Source organism: Notothenia rossii (assembly GCF_949606895.1).
Source record: "Notothenia rossii genome assembly, chromosome: 2".
NCBI classification, from domain to species: Eukaryota; Metazoa; Chordata; class Actinopteri; order Perciformes; family Nototheniidae; genus Notothenia; species Notothenia rossii.
The window spans coordinates 9,604,407-9,625,578 of NC_136904.1; the positions used below are offsets into that span (position 1 = coordinate 9,604,407).

Here is a 21,172-nt window from a genome sequence, read left to right on the forward strand (position 1 = left end):
TTACACACTCGCTACAAAGATGACACAGCTGTAGCTGGTTCACAAGATTTTATTCTCAGATCCACTGTGAAAACAGAAATAACAGTAGCATATGTGACTGATGCAATGAATGAATGTTATTGTTGATTCATCAATTTGTTATGGGCTGTGTCTGAAATCACTCAATACTCCCTATATAGAATTCCCTATATAAGGAGTAGGGAGTAGTGAATGAGTGATTTCGGACACGCCTTGGTCTTTAAAATGTCAGAAAGTGAAGCCTCACAGAGAACAAATTAATCCAGCAAATATTCACATTTTAGAGGCTGGAACCTGCTTATATTCAAAATTAAAATCAATTACCAAAATATTAGGTGTATAATCTTCTGACGATCGACCATTCAACTGATAACACGGATGTAACACTAAACATGTTTTACAAAATACATGAATATGGTGTATGTTTATTTAAACAAAGAAAGGTTTCAGTCTAATGACTTATGCAAAGATACAAGCTGAATATTTCACTGGACTTATCTACTCAGAATTGCAGCATTCTAAATAATATTCAACCTACATTGGAAACTTGTACACACAAAAAAGGTTCTGGGGGGCTGGTGGGGCAATGTATTCTACACTCCAGACATGTTTTTCATGGAAATGTAATTCTGAACAGCAGCTGTCCAGTTCACTGGTGGAGCCAACCCACTCCGTCTTTGCAAGTCCACAAAATGCATCTCCAGATTCTCATCACCACACAAATTGTACTGGGATGATGCTTGCATGATGCCATCAAAGTGGTGTAGGGCTTCCCAGGACACTGGAAATCCACACTCCCTTCCGCCAAACCTATGACCAGTCATAAATTGAAACATGAGTCAAGTGATTACAAATGGATCATTTAACCCCCCAAACATGCTAGATAAGCATTATAACTAAAACTCCATTGAGTCAGTTCTTCGTTAATTAAATCCTAAACAAAGAGCTTTGACTTGAGAAATTAATCTCAGGTTGACAGCAGCTCTTTCAGCATATGGTCATTCTACTCACTTTCTAACACAAGGTACTTTTTGGAATTGAGTAAGATAAATCGACAGAATAGCTTTGGATATCTTCTGATTTAGGTTTTGTGTTGGAATCCATTTTTAGTCGTTTAAGACTTGAAATCATTTTTGAAATAATGAGTTTTCAGACTAAATGAATCACGTTATTTATCAAGTGACAAACTTGTCATATTGGGCTGATACACCAAATTATATGAAGTCAGATATATTTTAAAGTAATATTACCAAACAATTTGAATACAAACCTGTGAGGCAGGTGGTACATGGCATCAGGTTTACCTGATGGACACTGAGACAGGCGAACAGGTCTGATGGTGTGGTTGTTCCACAGCTGTCTGTACTCATCGAGGTCTTTTTGGAAGATGCCCAAAAACACATATCGCAGCAGACACTTGTGCTCATGGCTCCCATTGAAGAGGTGCCTCTCTCTAAGGTCACTGAAGAGCTCGATCCAGAACTGAGTCCTAATGGTGGAATTCAAAACCCCCGAAGAGGCTAAAACTCTTATACGTTTTCTCTGGAGTTTAAATAAATTCTAATTGATCAGTAAAGTCTATGACCATTATTCGGAGGGAAATGCTACATTATATATTTTAGAAACCTGAAGGCATTTATAGATTTGTATGCAAGTATTATCCAAAAAACGCAATATCTCAGATCAGTGGTTCTCAACCTTTTCACACCAAGTACCACCTGAGAAAATAGTTGGCTCTCCAAGTACCACCATATGACCAATGTTAAAATACAGTCTATGCACAGTTCATGCAGGACTCTGAGGCAAATGTATTCATAATAATATTATTTATTGTGCTTGCTTACACACACACACACACACACACACACACACACACACACATTATTGGACCTGACCTTAAAAGGCTATACCTTTGCTTTCTGAAGAAAGACCACCAACTCTCGATGCGCTGGTTTGCAGTTGAGGTACCATACATGTGACTGAGGGCTCCTGCAAAATCATCTGTGTGTTGAGATCGTAATGTGCAGTTAATGGCTGCCATAGTGCCGTTTTCAGTTCCACAGTCAGTGCGAAGGCGGGCTGGAAGTAGTCCAAACTCCGATACACACTGCAGGTAGTACTGCGCAATGATGCCCGGATCGTTGTTAGTGCTGCCACTCCTGAGCCACATAACTTTCCTTGAAAAGCCGTCGATGCAGCCACTGATGGCAATACCAAAGGGTTTAAGTTTATCATATCCATCAGCGTGCCACACTTGGTTTGGTCCTGCTGTGACGTATCCCCTTCGGACAAACCTTCGCCTGGAACGAAGTTGAACACCAGATGGATCTAGTCTGGAAATCGTCTGTCTAACATCCTCCCTTTTTACTGTCAGGTGATACTTTTGTTGCAATGTCTGCCACATAGCTCTGTAACCCAACAGCCGACCCGAGCCTCTCAGTTCATGTGCAACAGTTTGGTGTACAGTGCCAATGGGAGTGTAGTCTGTCCTTCTTGTTAAGCCAGCGTTCTGTAGCCTCCTCTTTAAGGTCCTCAGACTAAGAAAAATGTTGTGTCTTTTTTCTAGAAAATCAAGTATCACTTCATAAGCGTGTCCCTCCGTGAAGTACTTGTGGATGAGGCCTGCCTTGATTCCTTCATTAGATGCTGTGACTGAAGGGAAAAGACAACAGTGTCATTAGGAATGAAACTTAATAACAAAAAACCTATTAAGAAAAAAATGAAAATGTATCAGTAATGAGGAAAATACCTGAAATGTTTGATGCATAAGTGTATGTTTTCAGTATGTTCAATGCGTGAACAATTCCAGACATGAGGAGCAAAAAAGAAGAGAAATAAACAGGCAAAGGACAACATATTGGGATACTTACATAATTGGTAAGGATAAAAATACATATCAATCTAGAGGTAGCAAACAAAAAGGTACCCTTTTAATGCCTGTATTTGTGCATAAACGCATCAGAAGGCTCAACCCTCAGCACATGAAGGAGCACATAATTGGTCAACTTTGGTATTTCACCTGATTTTTTTACTTGTTGGCATTTTTTTTTATCAGTAGTTCTAAATCATGTTGAAATTGCCATGACTGACAATAATATGTGTATAGCATATATTAAAATGGCAACAAATCATATACAAATAAGACATTATCACTGTACTGGTGAAATTCTTGACTTTTAAGGAGGAGCTTACCATCTTCGAGAAAGGGAGCCAAACATTCAATGTTGCTGCCACAGGAGCCGCAAAACCTCCCAAAACACCCAGCAGTCCCACAATATGGACAATACATTGCCTGTGGAAAAAGAGCAATGTGAATGTTATTCATTTGCAATTAAGTAACAGCTACTTGGTAAGCTATTGCAGCAGGTAATGTTACCTGCAAACAGCTGACACTAATTTAACAGCAGATATCAGCTGCAATCACTTAATATCTGAACCATGCATCTACAATGTCAAAATACATTAAAAAAAAAAAAGAAAGATTTAAAGCCAGTACACTTCTCAAAGGAAGCACGTCTTGGATAGGATAGAGACCCTTCTCTATCTCTAAGCAGGATAAGAGACCCTCATTTATCTCTAGACAGGCACATTTAGATGACATGTTGATGGAGTCAAGATTGACTACAGGATGTTAGTGAAGATCTATACTTGTATGTATTCAATATAGGGCTGGGCAACGATTATAACGCGTTAACTTGCCCAGCCCTAATTCAGTAAAAGTTGTTCCTTCAGAGCATGTTGAGGAGAGGACCCGAGCTCGTCTGTTGAATAAAGGCATATTCAACTTACTTTGTGTGTCTTAGCATCATCTTTAAGTCCCGGTCGGCTCAGATCCGTTTGTTTAGAAAACAGCTAACGTTAGCAGATAAAAGTAGCTATGTTCTACTAACATTATACACTACACACATAATCTGCTCCCACACACAAAATAACGTCATTTAAAGTCATAAATACGGCAGCGACAGATATTATCTACATCCTGTGTAACTTTAACATTATAAACTTACCCATGAGATGTTTCCCGGAGATCCCCCAGCCTTCTTCTTCTCTCGCATAAAAAAAACGCATGTGCATCAGCAATAATAGTCCCCGGTAATTAACTTCCGTCGTATGTGCATCAGCAATAATAGTCCCCGGTAATTCACTTCCGTTGTGGCTTTTTTATTTGCATCGCGGCGTTTTTTATTTGCAGCGTTTTTTTTATTTGCAGCGTTTTTTTTATTTGCAGCGTTCTTTTATTTGCAGCACCCTGGCCTCTCAGGGCCACCGTAGAAACACTTTTTCCCATTGACTTACATGGGGAAAGAATGGTATGTAAATCGTTGGATAACTAAATAAACTACCCAGTATGAACACTTGTATAGTCCTTATTAAAAACATGCGTTCCTCAAGTTGTAAAAATGTGCTAATAACGTTATTCTGATAATTATTTCCCTCTGCATTATGAACGCGCGTCTAACCCGCGGGACCGCGCCGCCCGGCACGTTCATGTGATGTGACGTGTTCAGTACTAAATTAGTTTTACCTTTACCCATGGATGCACAATAAGAACGGACCCATATCGCCTTACTGCCAGCCCACGGAGCTGTAATAATGGATATATTGCACATGTTTGCTTTAATTCATCATTTGTAAAATATTATACTACATGGGCTGTATGATGTAAATCTTTTATTAAATAAAGTTAATATTACCGACGTAGATTAACGTCCCTGTAGCTTCTTATTGCACTTGCAATATACCATTAAAGGAGTTGAACGTTGCTGTTTGCTATTACTATAATACCACGCAGGGATAAGCCAGAGTTTACAACCTTTGCATGTAGGCACAACACGTTTTGACCGTTTTGACCCAGATTAATTAACTATAGCATATGATATCGCCCGAGGAAGTCGTCATTCTTATAGATATATATGTGTCAAAGCTCTAATCAAATTAGAAGTTGCATTAATTATACTTGTATGTATATATATATATATATATATATATATATATATATATATATATATATATATATATAGCCTGTGTTGTATATATATATAGCCTGTGTTGTATATACACACAAATGAACAACCTTGTGTGTCAAATAACAAGTTGTATTGTAGTGTTTATTTTAGTGTTGTTTTATGCTTATCCACATCTTGATTTCAGAGCACAGGAGAATGCTGGGCACAACATAGCTCAACAGTGACGCTGGCAATGCTGAACAAAACCATGTAGAGTTATAATATTTATTCAGCTGAAAAAGTCAAAGCTCTACAAGTAATTAAAAATACATAAGCATTTCAGGTAGAAATCAGCATTTTATATAGAAATTCACAAAAATAAGAAATGAAACCTAAAAGAGATTAACACAGTTAACACATGTATACCTCTGATGGCTGGCATAGGTGGAACAAATAGTGACAACAAATGTAAATACAATTTATATAGATTAAAAGGTCATATATATAATATTGATTACAATTATTATATTAAAAAATCCACCAAACATGATCAACAGGAAATCCCTCCGAAGGTATTTCATGGTTTGAAAAAAAGTTGAGGATGGGGTCCAGACAGTTCAATCAGGAGAGACTTCATTTTGTTTAAAGAACATTTATTGACCCATGTCATATGATAAATGTTAAGTCTTTGGCGATTAGACCCTGATCCTGAAATCTTATATCTAAAGGGGGGAAAGCTGTGAGCATATAGGGAACCCCCCGGGGTCTAGACACTGGTGATGATGATGCTGAAGATCTGGATTTCATGAGGAGATGGGATGAAGAGGAGGTGTGATGAGGTCTTTGGATTAGCTCTCCTGGCTCTGGATATGATGAACGGAGGTGGGTGGAGAGGAGGCGGGCGGCAGCAGGAACACCTGCAATCACAGCTGACTGCAGGAGAGAGGAGAACCATTTTAAAGTTTGGCTGCAGCACGGTGATTGGCTGCTGGAGAATGAGGTGAATGTAATAGGTTAAAGACAGCGCCCGTGATGAGCTGATCATAAGCATTGAATGTATACATACCCAGTCTTCCTAAAAGAACTTGCGCTGAGCTTCATATAGTGACAAGTGTTCAACATTTCTTCCTGTTGACAGAAGATGGCACTTTTCTGAGAGGGAGCAAGCTGGCAGACACTGGACAGTGGCAAACCAACAGATGAAACAGGAATCCATCTGAGAGGCTATGTGGAAAAGGATAACAAATAATGTCAGCAAGACATGAACATATTTAACCACTATCATTCAATTCTGTAATTGCAGGTTTGTTAGCATGATATTTCAAACATAAATGGCCTGTCTTAGTTTAAAGCCCACTCACCACGTCAAGGTGCAGGCCACGAGTGAGGGCACAACAACGATCACAAACAACATACACACGAGACAACACTTACATACATATAAATAACTTACATATACTGTACAATGAACAATGAACATTTAACAAATACAATGTTTGGGTAGTTATTTTAATACATTGAATACATTGAATACATTTAACACATTGAACACTTTGAATACATCATACATTTAACATAAATAACACAATTGAAATGTACAATAACTAAACCCTTAACTACATACACTATACATCTCCAGTGTGGCAATATTTTAGCAAGATTTGGTATCAGATATGAAAAAAAAAACTGACCTGTTGAGAGTTTTGCGTCTCCATGTTCAGTACAGACTTGTTAAGCGTACTCCAAGTAGTATGTTGAACACAGATTTTGAAACAAAATACACCAAATTGGTCAGTTGCAGTTGAAGGTACAGATACAACATAATGAATATTGGCTAGAAAGAAGCTTGGGATGTTGCTGTTGACATTCACATAAATCGTTCCACTGTTGAAAACCATGTGTTGCGTTTCTTAACAATAAATAAACAGAGGACTGTGACATACATTCAAATCCACATATAGAAGGAAATATAGAATAAATATGTTTACTTTCAACATTCATAAGGGAAAAGAAAACACGTACAGAGCTACTAAGAGCTAATTACTAGCTAGCCACTAGCTGCTAACTGCCGCGGCCGCCTCGTTAATATCAAACTCCATCATATAACAATCCAGTGCCATGCTGTCATGAACGCGCGGTGCTGTTACGTGTACGCAAATTGACGTGCTTGATGTGAACGATCATTTTGGGGGCATGGTTAAAGTTGTGCATGCGCTATGAGCGCACATACGGGTAGTTCTCAGGCATGCCGGGTAATCTGTGACGTTTCGCTCTCTCGAAAGTTGGGCCATTTTATCATCATGCGCTGATGAGCAACTCTCATAGGAATGAATGAGGCCCCGCCTCCCACGCTGTATCCAGTACTTATTATACATCCATGAAAACGCCTCGTTGGAGATTTCTCATTTTCCTATGTTTTCTTCCTGGGTATCGTGACTATGGATACCCAGTAGCCACGCCCAGAGCTATGGCCACACCCTCTGCCAGCCGAACATAAGAGGCTTGTTTGAGACAAGCGAGACCGACTCAGACCTGCGCAAATGCGATCGCCGTCTTGCTAGTAGGCTACGTTGCATGATGGTTCGTCATTAGGCTTGTTTGAGTAGAGCTGCGGTTCGCCTCGAAAGTAGACGAGAATAGCCGATCGCAGCCGGGGGAGGTCTCAAAAAGCTCGCCTGAAGTCGGACAGCTTGGAGTCGGCTTCTTCTTCTTCTCTCGGTTTTTTGGCGGATTGCAAACCACTTTAAGGTGCATATCGCCACCTCCGGAGTCGGCTTGACTCGGTTTGCATTTATAAAGAATGCACACATGTGTTTAATCGTTGATGTCAGATATGTACTAAGTAAATACATTTGTTCCTGCTCAAGATTAGATTCAACTTTATTGTTATTGCACATATTACAGGTACTGAGACAACGAAATGCAGTTTAGCTTCTAACCAGGAGTGCAACAAGCAGTAAAGTGAAAAGTAATGTACACAGAATAAAAGATAGAATGAATTGAATGATGAATAAACAGTGAGGGGTATGAATAGATATACACAGCAGCCTGTGAGCAGTATGAACAGTGTGTATGAATATGCTAAGATATATAAAGTATGAAAACGGTAATCAGTGCAAGTTTAGTATAACATATATACTGTAGATATTAATTTCATGATGATAAACATTGTGGAACAATTATGAAAAATGTTAATGGAGGGGGCGATGTAAAACTGACAAAAAACAACAACAAACTTTTGCCGAGCCAATGGAGAGTTTCATCACCAGCACGTGGTAAAAACCACCAATGAGCGCTCTGCTCGAGATACCAGCGAGTCGTTTCCCATCAAAAATTTCGCTTCCACAGCCCGTGGAGAGGAACTGCGCCGCCTGTCCGCGCCTCGCTCTCAAGGCTGCGGGCGTCTTTGTCCCGCGAGATTTCAACTTCTCATGTAGGCGAGCCTCCAGAGCAAGTCGGACCAAATGACTAACCATCATGCAACGCACTAGCAAGACGTTGATCGAAATTGCGCAGGTCTGCGCCATGTCTGCGCAGGTCTCGCTTATCTCAAAACAAGCCTCTTCTCTCCACGGGCTGTGGAAGCGAAATGCTTGATGGGAAACGACTCGCTGGTATCTCGAGCTGAGCGCTCATTGGTGGTTTTTACCCCGTGCTGCTGATTAAACTCTCCAATTGGCTCGGCAAAAGTTTGTTGTTGTTTTGTGTCCGTTTTACGTTGCCACTTCCATTCACATTTTTTCATCATTGTTCCACAATGTTTATCATCATGAAATTAATATCTATATATTTTTATACTATACGTTTTCATACTTTATATATCTTAGCATATTCATAAACACTGTTAATACTTTTAATACTGCTCACAGGCTGCTGTGTATATCTACTGTATTCATACCTCTCACTGTTTATTCATCATTCAATTCATTCTATATTTTATTCTGTAGATTGTGTACATTACTTTTCACTTTACTGCTTTTTGCACTCCTGGTTAGAAGCTAAACTGCATTTCGTTGTCTCAGTACCTGTAATATGTGCAATAACAATAAAGTTGAATCTAATTTTGAGCAGGAACAAATTGTGCATTCTTTATAAATGCAGAAGAAGAAGAAGAAGAAGAAGAAGAAGAAGACTGAGCTTTCCGAGGCTGCAATCGGCTATTCTCGTCTACTTTCGAGACGAATCGCAGCTCGTCTCAAACAAGCCTAATGACCTAACCATCATGCAACATAGCCTGTTCCTGTTGGAAGCTCAGGTTCTGTTAAACTGTATCCAGTCATGCCAACGAGGGTCTGTTTCCTGTCTTGTGAGGGGAAATCTTCAATGTATGCCTTACCGAGGGCAGAACCACGACGAAGTCAGTGGTTGACATTTCTTGTTAACACTGTTCCTTCAGATGTTCGAGGTATTGTACTGTGTGCGCGGCATTTCACGGACCAAAGCTTCGCAAACATTGCAGCGTTTCATGCCGGATATGCACAGCGTAGGACACTGAAGGACGATGCTGTTCCTACTTTGTTTGGACCAGGAGATTCGGGTACACAACCTGTAAGTATGCATTGTTGTTTGTGTATTTATGATGTTTAAAACAAACAAGGTATCTACCAAGACTGTTTAAATACTGCGGCCAAGCCAGCCTCCACTTGTGAAAACGCAGTCAAGCCAGCCCGGACATTATATTGCGGTGCGCGAATATCCTATGCATTACGGTAGAGGCCTGGAAAAACTGCCTTCAAAATAAAAGCGCTTACTCGGTCAATAAAAAATATACCAAACATATTCATATATACTGGAGATTAAATTAAGAAATATGTACTATATAATGTGATCAATAATAATTTAAAACAAACTACGTATAACTACCACATTATAACTGAGTGAATGTAAAACTTAAGGAGTTTAAAAATAAAATACTTTTGAAATCTCATATGGGCCTTCTGTTTTTAGATAAGAATAAATACAACACTGTCAAACATCAAATACTTATTTCACTTCAGGGTGATAGCAGGACACCCCAACTAGTCACTCAAAGAGAATCAGGACATTCTGGTGTAGAGTTTCAAAATAAAAGACCTTTGAAATCTCTATTATATGAGCTGTCGTCCCGCTGTTTTTAGATAATAATACTACAACAACAACCCTCCATTATCAAAGACTTATTTCACTTCAGGGTAATAGCAGGACACCCCAACTAGTCACTCAGAGAAAATCAGGACATTCTGGTGTAGAGTTTCAAAATAAAAGACCTTTGAAATCTCTATTATATGAGCTGTCGTCCCGCTGTTTTTCGATAATAATACTCAAGTTTGTCTGTACTCAGCATTGAATCAAAACGCACTAAAGCTGTTGATCTTAAAAAGTTTGTGAGGTATTTTGCTGAACAAGATAGTAATCGCCGCATTCAGCTGTAATAGGCATGCCAACTTGATGCTCTGCTCACGGATGACTCGATGAGCATAACAAACTGTTAAGATGATGACCTTGCATGTGTGTATTTTTTTTTTCTTTGTGGGCGTCTGCCCCCAAAAAACAGTTTTAAGTCCCGAGAAAGTCAAATAAGACGGTGTGTAAAACTTCACAACCCAGCCAAAAAAAGTAACCACTTCGATTTAACTAGGCCAGTAGGTACGGACTTTCCACTGGATAATAACTTACTGCAGCGATGTATATGTTTTAGCTGAATACACGTTTTTTTTTAATGTTTGTTCTTTCTGATGTAAAGTCAAGGTTGTAACTGAAGTAAAGTTGTGGGGCGCTGAACTGTTCCTTTGAATCTTTTGAATTTTGATACACGATATAATTACTCGTCTTTCAAATTTGGAGGAGGGTGAGCAAGCATCTTGAGGAACATTCATCATTAAATCGTCCAAAAAATATAGTTTATTCAATAATAAATGAATATGTGAATCATAACAGTGATTGACAGCTGATAGGAATAATATGATTGTTAATATTATCATACTAATTCACAAACATCGATAAGACAGTTAATTAATGTACTTATTGAGGCAGTCTGCATAGATTTGGTACCCCTGCTGCTCTAAGAGTGAAACAAACCCATTCAGTTATTGTTCAGTTAAAATTCATAAAATGATGTTTGCCAACTTATACTGTATATTTATATGTAAGGCTTTACTGATGTGCCACAATAATGTCACCTATGTTAATGAGTTAAAATATTAAAGGTGGGGTAGGTAAGTTTCAGAAACTGGCTACTCGAGATACACTTTTTGTTATATTCCATAGAATGCTCTTAACATCCCGATAGCAATGAATATCTTAAGTGCTTTGACAAAAAAATCCATAAAAAAATGTCATCTGTGGAACCCGTAATACTGTAAAAACTACAACCGGATTGGATTGCCGCCCTGTCTGTCAGCCTTCCATCTCGTGCAGGCACAAATGTATCTCGTGCCGTCATTGGGCGTGCATTGCAGCAGTACTTCAATGACTCGCCAGCAACAGGCGGCCACTTTCACCATGGCAGAGTTAGGTTCAACATCGTCTACTGGTCGCAAAAGAAAAAATGTAACGGAGCAAATTTAAGAACAAAAATAAAGTGGAAACTAGGAGAAGTCAAACCAGAGTCAACATCGGAGTTGCTTTGGCTGTGTAGTATTGCTAACCTAGATGTGTTTAGCTTTGCCTGATATGTAACGTTACTGCAGCCTGCTCTCGCGGAGGAGGTGCTCTGTAAGGAAGTCTGAAGGAAGGGGCGGATTCTTTTTGGCTGTGTACTTTCAAATTTTAGTGCACTCGAGCCGGTTTCTGAAACTTACCTACCCCACCTTTAATATTGTGGCTTTCCAAGTTAACATTGATTGATGTGACTGTGATTAAATCAGCATATACTTCTGCCAAGGGATGCCACCCCTCAAAATCTCCTGCCACCCCATGAATATTTTTCTAGATCCGTCCCTGTTCGTTAGGAATGTGTCCCAGAAAGTGTTGCTTTTAGGAAATTTACTGTTTTCATCGGATACAAAATTAATTGTATGAACTTTATGTGTATCTTTCTTAGAGTACATCACAGCAGGACCCCGGTATCCCCCACCGATCCAGTACAGTCGGATGCCAAACAGACCGTACAAAGACTGTTTCTGTGGGAATTCGGAGGGTTGAGACACCGTCCGTGGGGACACAGACATTGAAATGTAAAGTGTCCGCTGTTTCAGTTGCTACACAGTTGTCCTGGGGAACACTGAAGTCGGCACACGTGAGAAGCAAAGGTACACTATAACACAGACATTGACTATTTTTTTATTTGAGATAAATTACCTTAATTATGCTTTTATTACATGTACAGCACTTTGGCTCGACCAAAACTCGTTTTTAAAGAGCATCTTGCAGGTTTTTTTTTTTTCTACATTTATGCTTAAACTTGCTTGAAAATTACAATTTAAAAAAGTGAACGCAGGATTTGATATGTTTTACGAGACATAAGGGCAGGAATTCAGAGGGAAAGGAGCAATTTTGAGCTCTGCTCTTAAAAATGGCTATTTTTTAAGGTCATACGTTAAACGCGTCATATTACATCACAAAGGGGACACGTCTCCGCTCTCTGACCGCGGGAATAGTTAGTAGTTGCGTTGAGCAGTTGTGTTGAGCGGTTGTGTTTTAGTGAGCTTGTATTTTTCGGTAGTTTTACATTGTATTTCACCATTTGGAATCATGGTGCAGTATTGTGTTTGTGCAGGTTTCACAAATACCAGCCTGTCAGGACATCGAGTCCACTATTTCCCTAACAGGAAAAGAAAGCTAGCTAGCTTTCGCTCCTGGGTTCGTTTTGTGCAGACAAAGAGATGGGACTTCAATGCTGCGTCTGTGACGAAATGTATATTGATATTCTATTGATATATAATATGTGTAGCTCATCAACAGTCCTGCCAGTAATGTTACTATGTTATCAATGCTACTTTAGTTATAGCCTGATATATGATAGCTAACTTCACAATGTTGTGATGTGACGTTGGCTAATATTCTGTAGCTAAAGCCGGTCACTCACCAAGATAGCTGCCCAGTTCTCCACTGGTTCTCCTCACACCACAGCTCAATTTATCTCCGATGGCCGTTATTTCTTCTGATCCTTGGCTGCTCCTAGTCTCTTGGACGCCTAGCAGGATCATAATTATAAGGTTGTGGTCCGTCATATGCATTCGAATATTCATGTTCAACTTCTTCTGTGTCGAAACTAGCATTGGGATCCATGTTTATTAATACGTTACACCGGCCGCTCTCCCCCTTGTTTCCCCTTTTGTTACGTCACACGCGGGAGGTCACTTGGGGAGGCTTTTTTGATGTCTTACAAAAACGACGCCAGATGTCACTGTAGTGTATATATTTTTTTAAATCTAGTGTATACATAATTTTCCTACACATTTATTCACAGGTGTCTTTGACCTGGACGTTGCTCTTTAAATGTGCTCTATAAATAAAACTTTATTTGATATTATTGTATCCCTCTGTTTTTTTATATCACAGAAATACTGTTATGTGGACTACAGGAAATACAGTGCTGTTTGTAGTTTTTTCTAAATATTTCATTAAGCTGTCAGATGTACAGAAGTTGTTGGCCTTTTACAATGTATTAGTGTATTATATAATATACAAAGTATTTATGCACTTTTCCCTTTTTATTAACAGGCATCCAGGCCACGGTGTCTTTACAAAATGTTGGCACTGAAACTTCCACCTACCCAGAATTCCCCTCAGCCTCTTCACCAATAAAGGGCCCAGGATTGGGACCTAGCAAGAGACCTCGACTGGAGTTGGAGGAGGAACAAGGAGAGACTTCGACTGAATTTGAAGAGGCTCTGGATTCGAGTTACCACCCTGATGATACTGTCGAAGAATCTGACGTATCGTAAGTTTGGTATATTTGGTACACATTACTATTACTGTTTTTCAGAGTTGAAATCTAACATTTGTTGATTTTTTTTTGTTACATTAGACTTCAGACACGATCCACGCACAGTGACGCAAAGTACATGGTTTTTGAAAGCTGCCTCAGACAGCTGTTTGAAAAATGTCCGGTGTGTAAGACAGACTGTGATGTCCAAAGACGAAAAATGGGGACTTTTGTGGCGTTCACACAAAGTTGTCCAAACTGCAGTTACTTCAGACAATGGGAGAGCCAGCCCATCATCTGAAGTACCCCGGTTGGCAACTTACAATTATCCGCTACTACATACTTCACTGGTGCTTCCTTCTTCCAACTACAAAAGGTATTTTACCATCTAACATCCATAGCATATGAAAATTGACAGCAGTGGACTTTTTCAAAAACATTTCCTGTTTTTCTATTTATTCATAGATATGCAGAGCCATGCAACTGGAGATCTTCCAGTATGAGACCTTCAGGAGGCATACTAGGAATTACCTGGAGCCTGCTATTATCCACAAGTGGAAGACTGATCAGCTGCATTTTTTCCAGCAACTACAACACCAGGGGGGAAAGGTCACAGTTGGAGGAGATATGAGAGCAGACTCTCCAGGTAAGCAGAAACAGACAAGACAGTCTAGTGCCAGAGTTACTGGTGTATATTACAATTCATCTAAGTTGTCCATTGAAATTCGGTTGAAAAGCCTTGAAACCTCCTGTATTATATTTTCTTCAGGGCATTCAGCCAAGTTCGGGAGCTACACACTCATGCACCTGGGAAGCAACACCATTGTGGACTTCCAGCTTGTTCAGGTGTGATTCTCTTTCTGGCTGTTATAATTTTAGGCTGGCTTGCTGTTGATGCATGCTTCAGTGTATGTATGCCCTATTTCCTATTCACCAACAGAGCAATGAAGTAGGTGATAGTTACCACATGGAAAAGGAGGGACTCAAACGATGCCTAGATCATCTGGAGTCAAACGATTTGGCGGTTGAGTACATTGTGACTGACCGTCATCCACAGATCCAGAAGTTTCTGAGGGAACGCAACATAGAACAATTCTATGATGTGTGACACTTTGAAAAAGGTATTTATCCCTATATGTTGTAATGGAAGAAAACCAAATCAGAGACACTGTCCTTTGTTTTACTATGCAATTTATCCTGAGCTTCTAATCAGCAGCAGACATAACATAATGTCTGGATACATTAATTATATCCCCTACAATTTGGCCCTCTAATCTGCTCTTTACTCTGTTATTGTAAACTGTCTGCCAGACCACTTGATCATAGCACCTTTTGTCATTGTAAATTAAATTTCACTCACTAATCTTAGGATAATGTGAGTACTCTTTACAATGGGAATTTACAATGATGTGTATATGAATATGTATGGGGGTTTCCTGGCTATGAAAGGTTTTCAACAGAAGGGTTTCACTGACCATTGTCAGGCAATTATCATACGTATGTTATGGTTGATGATATTAAGTGTGGAATTTCCACCACACCCTTGAATCTTGAATGTTGTCCATCACAGCACTTCATTTCCACATTATGGCTTTAATATTCACTTGTGCATGTGCTTTTTTTTATCAGGTTTATCCAAGAAACTTTTACAGAACAAGGACTGCAAGGTGTTGAAGAGGTGGCTGCACAGCATAAAAAACAATGTATACTGGAGTGCAACCTCGGGGCCGGAGAAGGTGGCAAGGTGGACGTCAGTGGTCAACCACCTACAAAACATTCACGTGCATGACGACCCCCTATTCCCCAAGTGTTCACATCCTGAAAGAGCCTCAAGCCATGCAAATAAATGGCTAAAACCTGGTAAATTCCATATTTATGAAACAATTGGAAATAACAAGTGAAACATTTAAAAACACTTCACTTCCTTCATAAGATCAACAATATTGAATGTAAATATAACATTGTTGTTATGGCAAATTATTGGTGTAATGTTCTAATGGGCTGGTGATTTACCTAATGTTTTTGTAATTTTACTCAAGGGTCAATAACACTCGCCAAAGTTGAAAGAATACTCAAGAGAGTTCTCAAAGATGTGCAAAAGCTAAGCCATCATCCCTGGAGTCCATCCACAGCTTAATTCTGCATTTTGCCCTTCATGGGAATGTTGTGCAGGTAATACACTGTATGATTTATTCTGTAGCATCTTATAACACAGTCACTGTTTAGTGGCATGAGGTTTTTATTCTGTCAAAACACAAAGTCTCATTTTATTTTTCTATTCTATAGGTTGTGTCTAGCAGCCATGCATCCCAATGAGAATGCTGACTGTGAGCAAGCCACAACAGCTGCAGGACAACATGTGTTCAAAGTGGCCTATTCAAAATCAAAGAGAGGAGAATGTACTGCAAAGCCTGAAAAGAACGACCCGACATACAGTAAGTTGTGAAATATTTTAGTTTTTATTACAAACATAGCTTACATTTTAAATGATTATAGCCACACTGAATTGTATGTACAACGAAAGTGTTACATGAAATAAAACAAGTGAATTAAAATAATAAATTATTATATGAATGCTATATTTTTCAGTGTACGTGGGTGAGCTGATGAGGCTTGTGTTTGAGGAAGTCTTTGAGGACCCAACACCCTTTGTGGATGAGATGAATACAATCCCCATCCCAAAGGACCTGTCCACTCAATTTGACAGGCCCTCGATCAGGACACTCCTGGCGTATCCGGCGGACAACACATGACGGGATGACCACTCTGATGCCTCGTCCTATAAAGCCCCAGCTTACAAAGCTGCGATTCCTAAAAGGGGAGGAATGGGTCATAAACAGTGTATATATGTATATTTACACATGTTCATTTTGTACATTTCTAAAAATAAAGTTTGATGGAAATACTTATTAGCCTTTCTTCCCTGAATTATTTGCTCCTATAACATATCATTCATATATAGCAAACCATGATTTGATTTTTCATCAAACACAGTAGTAGTTTATAACAGGTAAGAATAATTTACTCTTCTTCCGTTCTACGCCTCAAAGGTCCATAATCAAATCTGTAGCAGTGATCGCTCATCAAAAAATGCCACTCATGGAGGTTAGCAGTCAGAGTTCCCAACGTGTGTTGTTGTGAAGGATGAGGTCCACCATGACGTAATTTGTAATGCTTTTATTTATTTGTCCACGGTTAAAATGTTATTTTAAGTCTCACGTATCTAAAATGTTGGTTAAAACATAACGATCACGCACACGCTCAGACACAAACCAACACCGTTGAAAAACGTGTGGCTTCCTCTCTAACCTCTCATCCCGGCTGATCGATCACCCGTGCCCACATATATAGGTTAATTACCTCTCGTGCTCCCAGGTGCACCAAAAATAATAAATTAGTGTCTGGAGGCAGGACTGATTCACCATAGCTAGACACTCCCCTATCTAAACTGAGGAAGCTGTTCAACAATAAGAGACTTCGCAGCCAATGCTACACCTATATACACCACTGCTCACCACCAAACACAATATCAACACTAAACAACAAACAATCAAATACTCACTCTTTGTCTCAAAGATCGGACGATCCCCCATTTCTTACGTTCCCCACTGGGCTAGGGGAACCAAAGGGAAGTAACAAAATATAAAATGACCGGGCGAGAGAAAAAGGAGAGGAAACAGATCTCTGAAGCCACAAGATGGTCTTTTAATGGACACAAGAAAAAGGGCTCACCAGCTAACTTGCAAAGCAAACTAAAATAAACTAGAACACAAATATACACTGAAGCACATCTCCTAATAACTAACAGAACACAGGTTTCACACAGGAGAAGGAGAGAGGCCACTGCAGCCTTCCTCAGGTCCGTTATGGAGGTCCTGATTTGGGAGAGGCTGCACCTGGAGACAATCAGGGAGAGAGAGAGCACCAAGCACCAACTGCGGCACGTAACAGTGACCATTTAGTGTGTACTTTACGGTAAAAAACAAAGCGTGCCAAAGTGTTAAAAAATGCTGCAGACTGTCGTTTGAAATGACTATAAACCCTTTAAAGCTGCATGTTGCACATCATCAACACTGGATTAGGACTTAACTTTAACCAGACTGTAAGAAATGTGTGTGAACTGTCCGCGGATACACACACTGCAGTGCACGGAGCGAAAAGCCCCGCTGGGTTCTGTGTATATGTAGTCGAGACGTGTAGCAAACTAAATATTTAAATGTGTGTGCGCTTCTGCTGGTACCTGGTGGTCTTCATGAGGAGGGGTCTTTAGAGCCACAGTGAAGTCAGGATTGATCCGAGTAGCATGTTCCTGCGCTGCAGCCCCGGAGTCTGTCACTCGGGTCATTAGGGTCTGAGACGTACTTCCGGCTTCTACGTAATACACAAGTTATTGAGCCGTTTCCGCTCTACATCCTGAACTCCTCCCTTCGATGCAATGCACTTCCGTTTTGGCGGACTGGGTTTGTTTTGCTAGCTAGCTCCGTTGTGCCGACAAAGCACTGATATCGCAGAGACAAAGAGGATATAACAATTACAACATGAAGAAAAGTGGTTCGGGAACTACGTGTGCGGTAGTTGGTTGCAATCACTCGAGAAAGCACCTGAACGAGTGGTTAGATAGAGAGTGCTACGACCACAAACCAGCTACGAAGAGGCAATGTCCATGCGCTCCATTGTTGACATTTTTTCGCAAGCCTGATACCGACTCGGAATCAAGGACCTGGCTGAAGGCATTGAATTTAAAGAAACCACCCCGCAACGTTTTTGTTTGTTCCTATCACTTTGTTGACCAAAAACCAACCAAAGATAATCCTTTCCCAGCGTTGTGGTTGGGGTACAATCGCCCTCCCCAGCCAAAGAGACGTCAACTCACCCAGCGGACCACTGCCTCCCCCCAGATAAAGAAACGCAGACTTGAAGCTGAGGGTAAGTTCAGCAACTTTAGCTATGAAGCTGACAATACTGTTAATTATGAATAAGTTGTCATACACTAACATTGCTACCGGTATTTTGCTAAGGCAGTTGATTGTTTTGGAGATGGGACAAACAATGCCCAGGACGGCTACTTCATTAATTGTGTGCGTGTGTGTGTGTGTGTGTGTGTGTCTCTGTGTGTGTGTGTGTGTGTGTGTGTGTGTGTGTGTGTATGTATGTGTGTGTGTGTGTGCGCCTGCGTATAGATAGATAGATAGATAGATAGATACTTTATTGATCCCCAAATGCCTGCCTGGACTCTATGCCTGCATTAATTTAGCTCCATCCATGTTTTCTCTTCCCCTTTTTAGATGCTCCTGAAACCTGTCAGCCTGCCTGTGAGACTGAGCCTGCTACACCAACATTTCAAGATGCCCAGACCCAATGGGAGGATCTGTCACATATTGACCACACATACTCTTCAACAACACAGTCTGTTAAAATAGACAAGGCCACACAGTGCGAGGCAGAAATGGGTCCTACTGTGACTAGCACCACGGTCATTGATGATGCTAGGTCCCGGCTGTATACAGGAGTGCGTATGGTTCAATTTTTCACCCTGGTGACGGTGTTGTTGCCTTTCAGTAAGCCATCAATTACCCTCCCTGTTGTTGACCAAATCCTGATGACCTTGATGAAGCTAAAACTAAACCTAATATTAGGAGATATTGCTCACCGCTTCAATGTGTCTACATCAATGGCATGACCTAAATAAGGCAGTTTATTTTGGTTTTAAAATGCTGAGATATTTACTGCAGAACTGTAACCTTCCTTCAACAAAATCGTCAACAATTTTCGGGAGCATGTGGGCAAAGTAGAATGTGCGCAGCCTTATGATATGCCTTCAGACTGTCCATTGCTTTTCCATCTATTGCCATGGATTGAACGAAGTAGGAGCAAATTTTGCTGTACGTTATGCTGGGCCACGTCGTCATGTTATCCTCCCAGTTTTGCACTGAATTCGGGTGGGGGAGAGTAACGCCATCTCCAGTCAAAGAAGTAGAATCGTGTTCCCAAGCTAGCATCACTGTTAGCATCGAAATCGCTGTGTTTACACCAGTGCCCGTCTGACTGTTTACATCGGTTTACACCGACAGACGCTGTGCAAAAGACTTCCGGCGGAAATGAAGTGCATTTGTGTAGGGTTATGGCGCTACCCGTGGTTTGTCGCGTAAACTTGTCTATACTGCTAGGCTGTTTCCGGTCTGCGTAGCTGAGAGGAAGATCGCCCACAAAAGTTTTAGTCAGTTTAAATCTATGGATTAAATATGAGTTTGCCTCGGAAGATTTTCAAAACGGAACAATTGCAAAGACAAGTGAAGAACTACTCTGAGCACTGCTGTGTCCCACTTTGTACGGCGTCAGCTAAATGCAACGGCGTCCTAAGTTTTCATGGCTTTCCGACCGAACTCGAGCTGCGAAGACAATGGCTGGTAAACATACGACGCGATAACTTCACAATCTCCTCTCACTCCAAGGTCTGCAGTCGTCACTTCGCCGAGGATCAACTAATAGAGCCAAAAGCCCTTGATGGCCGTCGGAGGCTTGTGAAAGGTGCTGTACCAACTCTGTTTGAGTGGAATAACTTTACCGCTCAAACACCGCGGGCTAGTGTTTGGCAGAAAGGGGTCTCCGGGGCTGCAGGAACATGCTACTCGCCCAACATGACAACCAGGTGGGGAATCTGCAGCACGGGGAGGTTCAGTCATGACTTCACTGTGGCTCTGAAGACCCTTCCTCATGAAGACCACCAGGTACCAGCAGAAGCGCACACACATTTAAATCTTTAGTTTGCAACACGTCTCAACTACAGTCTACACACACACAGAACCCAGCGAGGCTTTTCGCTCCGTGCAGAGTGTGTGTATCCTCGGACAGTTCACACACATTTCTTACCGTCTATGGTTAAAGTAAAATCCTAATCCAGTGTTGATGATGTCCAACATGCAGCTTAAAGAGTGTATAGACATTTCAAACTACAGTCTGCATTATTTTTTAACACTTTGGCACGCTTTGTTTTCTACCGTAAAGCACACACTAAATGGACTAAATGTTATTGTTACTCTATAACCGAGTAATTACTGTACCCAACAATGAAAACATTAATGCAAAAATATTAAATAGCTGCGTAAAACTTCAAAACAAATTGTTGCTATAAAGACTATAGTTATTGAATCTTTAAACTGACTATAAATGGGTTACTATTGTAAAGTAAAGTATAGCTGCCTCCGAACACTGAGAAATGCACAGTTTTAGCAAGAGAAACATTAAGTTATTGAGTTTACACAGAAAATTGAATATGGAAATATTAAGTTCACATGTTATCATGTCTCTGCAAGCACATTTTATTTCTGGGGGATTTTCATTATGGTGGATCAGGATTACC

At 40.4% G+C, this 21,172-nt stretch overlaps 3 protein-coding genes and 2 long non-coding RNA genes across 13 annotated transcripts in view; 2 read left to right on the forward strand and 3 right to left on the reverse strand.

Annotated features, from left to right (window-relative positions):
- Positions 1-33: 33 nt before the first annotated feature.
- LOC307028360 (uncharacterized protein) lies at positions 34-4,272 on the reverse strand. Of its 4 annotated transcripts, none has more exons than XM_079663309.1 (5): positions 4,026-4,266; positions 3,211-3,310; positions 1,929-2,670; positions 1,289-1,507; positions 34-828 (listed from the first exon to the last, which is right to left on the reverse strand). In XM_079663309.1, exons 1-5 carry the CDS (start codon positions 4,071-4,073, stop codon positions 612-614), a joined length of 1,326 nt encoding a protein of 441 aa, XP_079519435.1. In that variant the 5' UTR covers positions 4,074-4,266; the 3' UTR covers positions 34-611. The 4 variants fall into 4 exon arrangements, with proteins under 4 accessions (XP_079519435.1, XP_079519436.1, XP_079519438.1 ...); XM_079663310.1 differs by lacking the exon at positions 4,026-4,266 and adding an exon at positions 3,808-4,010; XM_079663312.1 differs by lacking the exon at positions 1,289-1,507 and having other exon boundaries at positions 4,026-4,272.
- Positions 4,273-5,308: 1,036 nt separating this feature from the next.
- On the reverse strand, positions 5,309-7,779 carry LOC307029934. Its single transcript, XR_013805451.1, has 2 exons — positions 6,656-7,779; positions 5,309-6,188 (listed from the first exon to the last, which is right to left on the reverse strand). It is a non-coding gene; the product is annotated as an uncharacterized lncRNA (long non-coding RNA).
- Positions 7,780-9,059: 1,280 nt separating this feature from the next.
- On the forward strand, positions 9,060-17,184 carry LOC307029930 (uncharacterized protein). 3 transcript variants are annotated; one of them, XM_079666100.1, is made up of 11 exons: positions 9,060-9,512; positions 11,986-12,193; positions 13,608-13,827; positions 13,915-14,188; positions 14,278-14,458; positions 14,582-14,658; positions 14,753-14,933; positions 15,442-15,672; positions 15,852-15,984; positions 16,099-16,247; positions 16,402-17,184. In XM_079666100.1, exons 5-7 carry the CDS (start codon positions 14,290-14,292, stop codon positions 14,918-14,920), a joined length of 414 nt encoding a protein of 137 aa, XP_079522226.1. In that variant the 5' UTR covers positions 9,060-9,512; positions 11,986-12,193; positions 13,608-13,827; positions 13,915-14,188; positions 14,278-14,289; the 3' UTR covers positions 14,921-14,933; positions 15,442-15,672; positions 15,852-15,984; positions 16,099-16,247; positions 16,402-17,184. The 3 variants fall into 3 exon arrangements, with proteins under 3 accessions (XP_079522226.1, XP_079522225.1, XP_079522224.1); XM_079666099.1 differs by having other exon boundaries at positions 9,065-9,512; XM_079666098.1 differs by lacking the exon at positions 14,753-14,933 and having other exon boundaries at positions 9,065-9,512.
- LOC307029932 lies at positions 16,253-18,163 on the reverse strand. Its single transcript, XR_013805449.1, has 2 exons — positions 17,375-18,163; positions 16,253-16,623 (listed from the first exon to the last, which is right to left on the reverse strand). It is a non-coding gene; the product is annotated as an uncharacterized lncRNA (long non-coding RNA).
- Positions 18,164-18,210: 47 nt separating this feature from the next.
- Positions 18,211-21,172, forward strand: part of LOC307029928 (uncharacterized protein) — a 42,731-nt gene continuing 39,769 nt past the window's right edge. For 3 of the 4 annotated variants that reach the window (XM_079666091.1, XM_079666090.1, XM_079666089.1), the window contains exons 1-3: positions 18,211-18,738; positions 19,098-19,321; positions 20,265-20,540. In XM_079666091.1, the coding sequence (XP_079522217.1) occupies positions 18,351-18,738; positions 19,098-19,321; positions 20,265-20,540 (888 nt within the window). In that variant the 5' untranslated portion in view covers positions 18,211-18,350. The remainder of the gene's footprint in view (positions 18,739-19,097; positions 19,322-20,264; positions 20,541-21,172) is intronic. The other variant, XM_079666092.1, reaches the window with a different exon arrangement.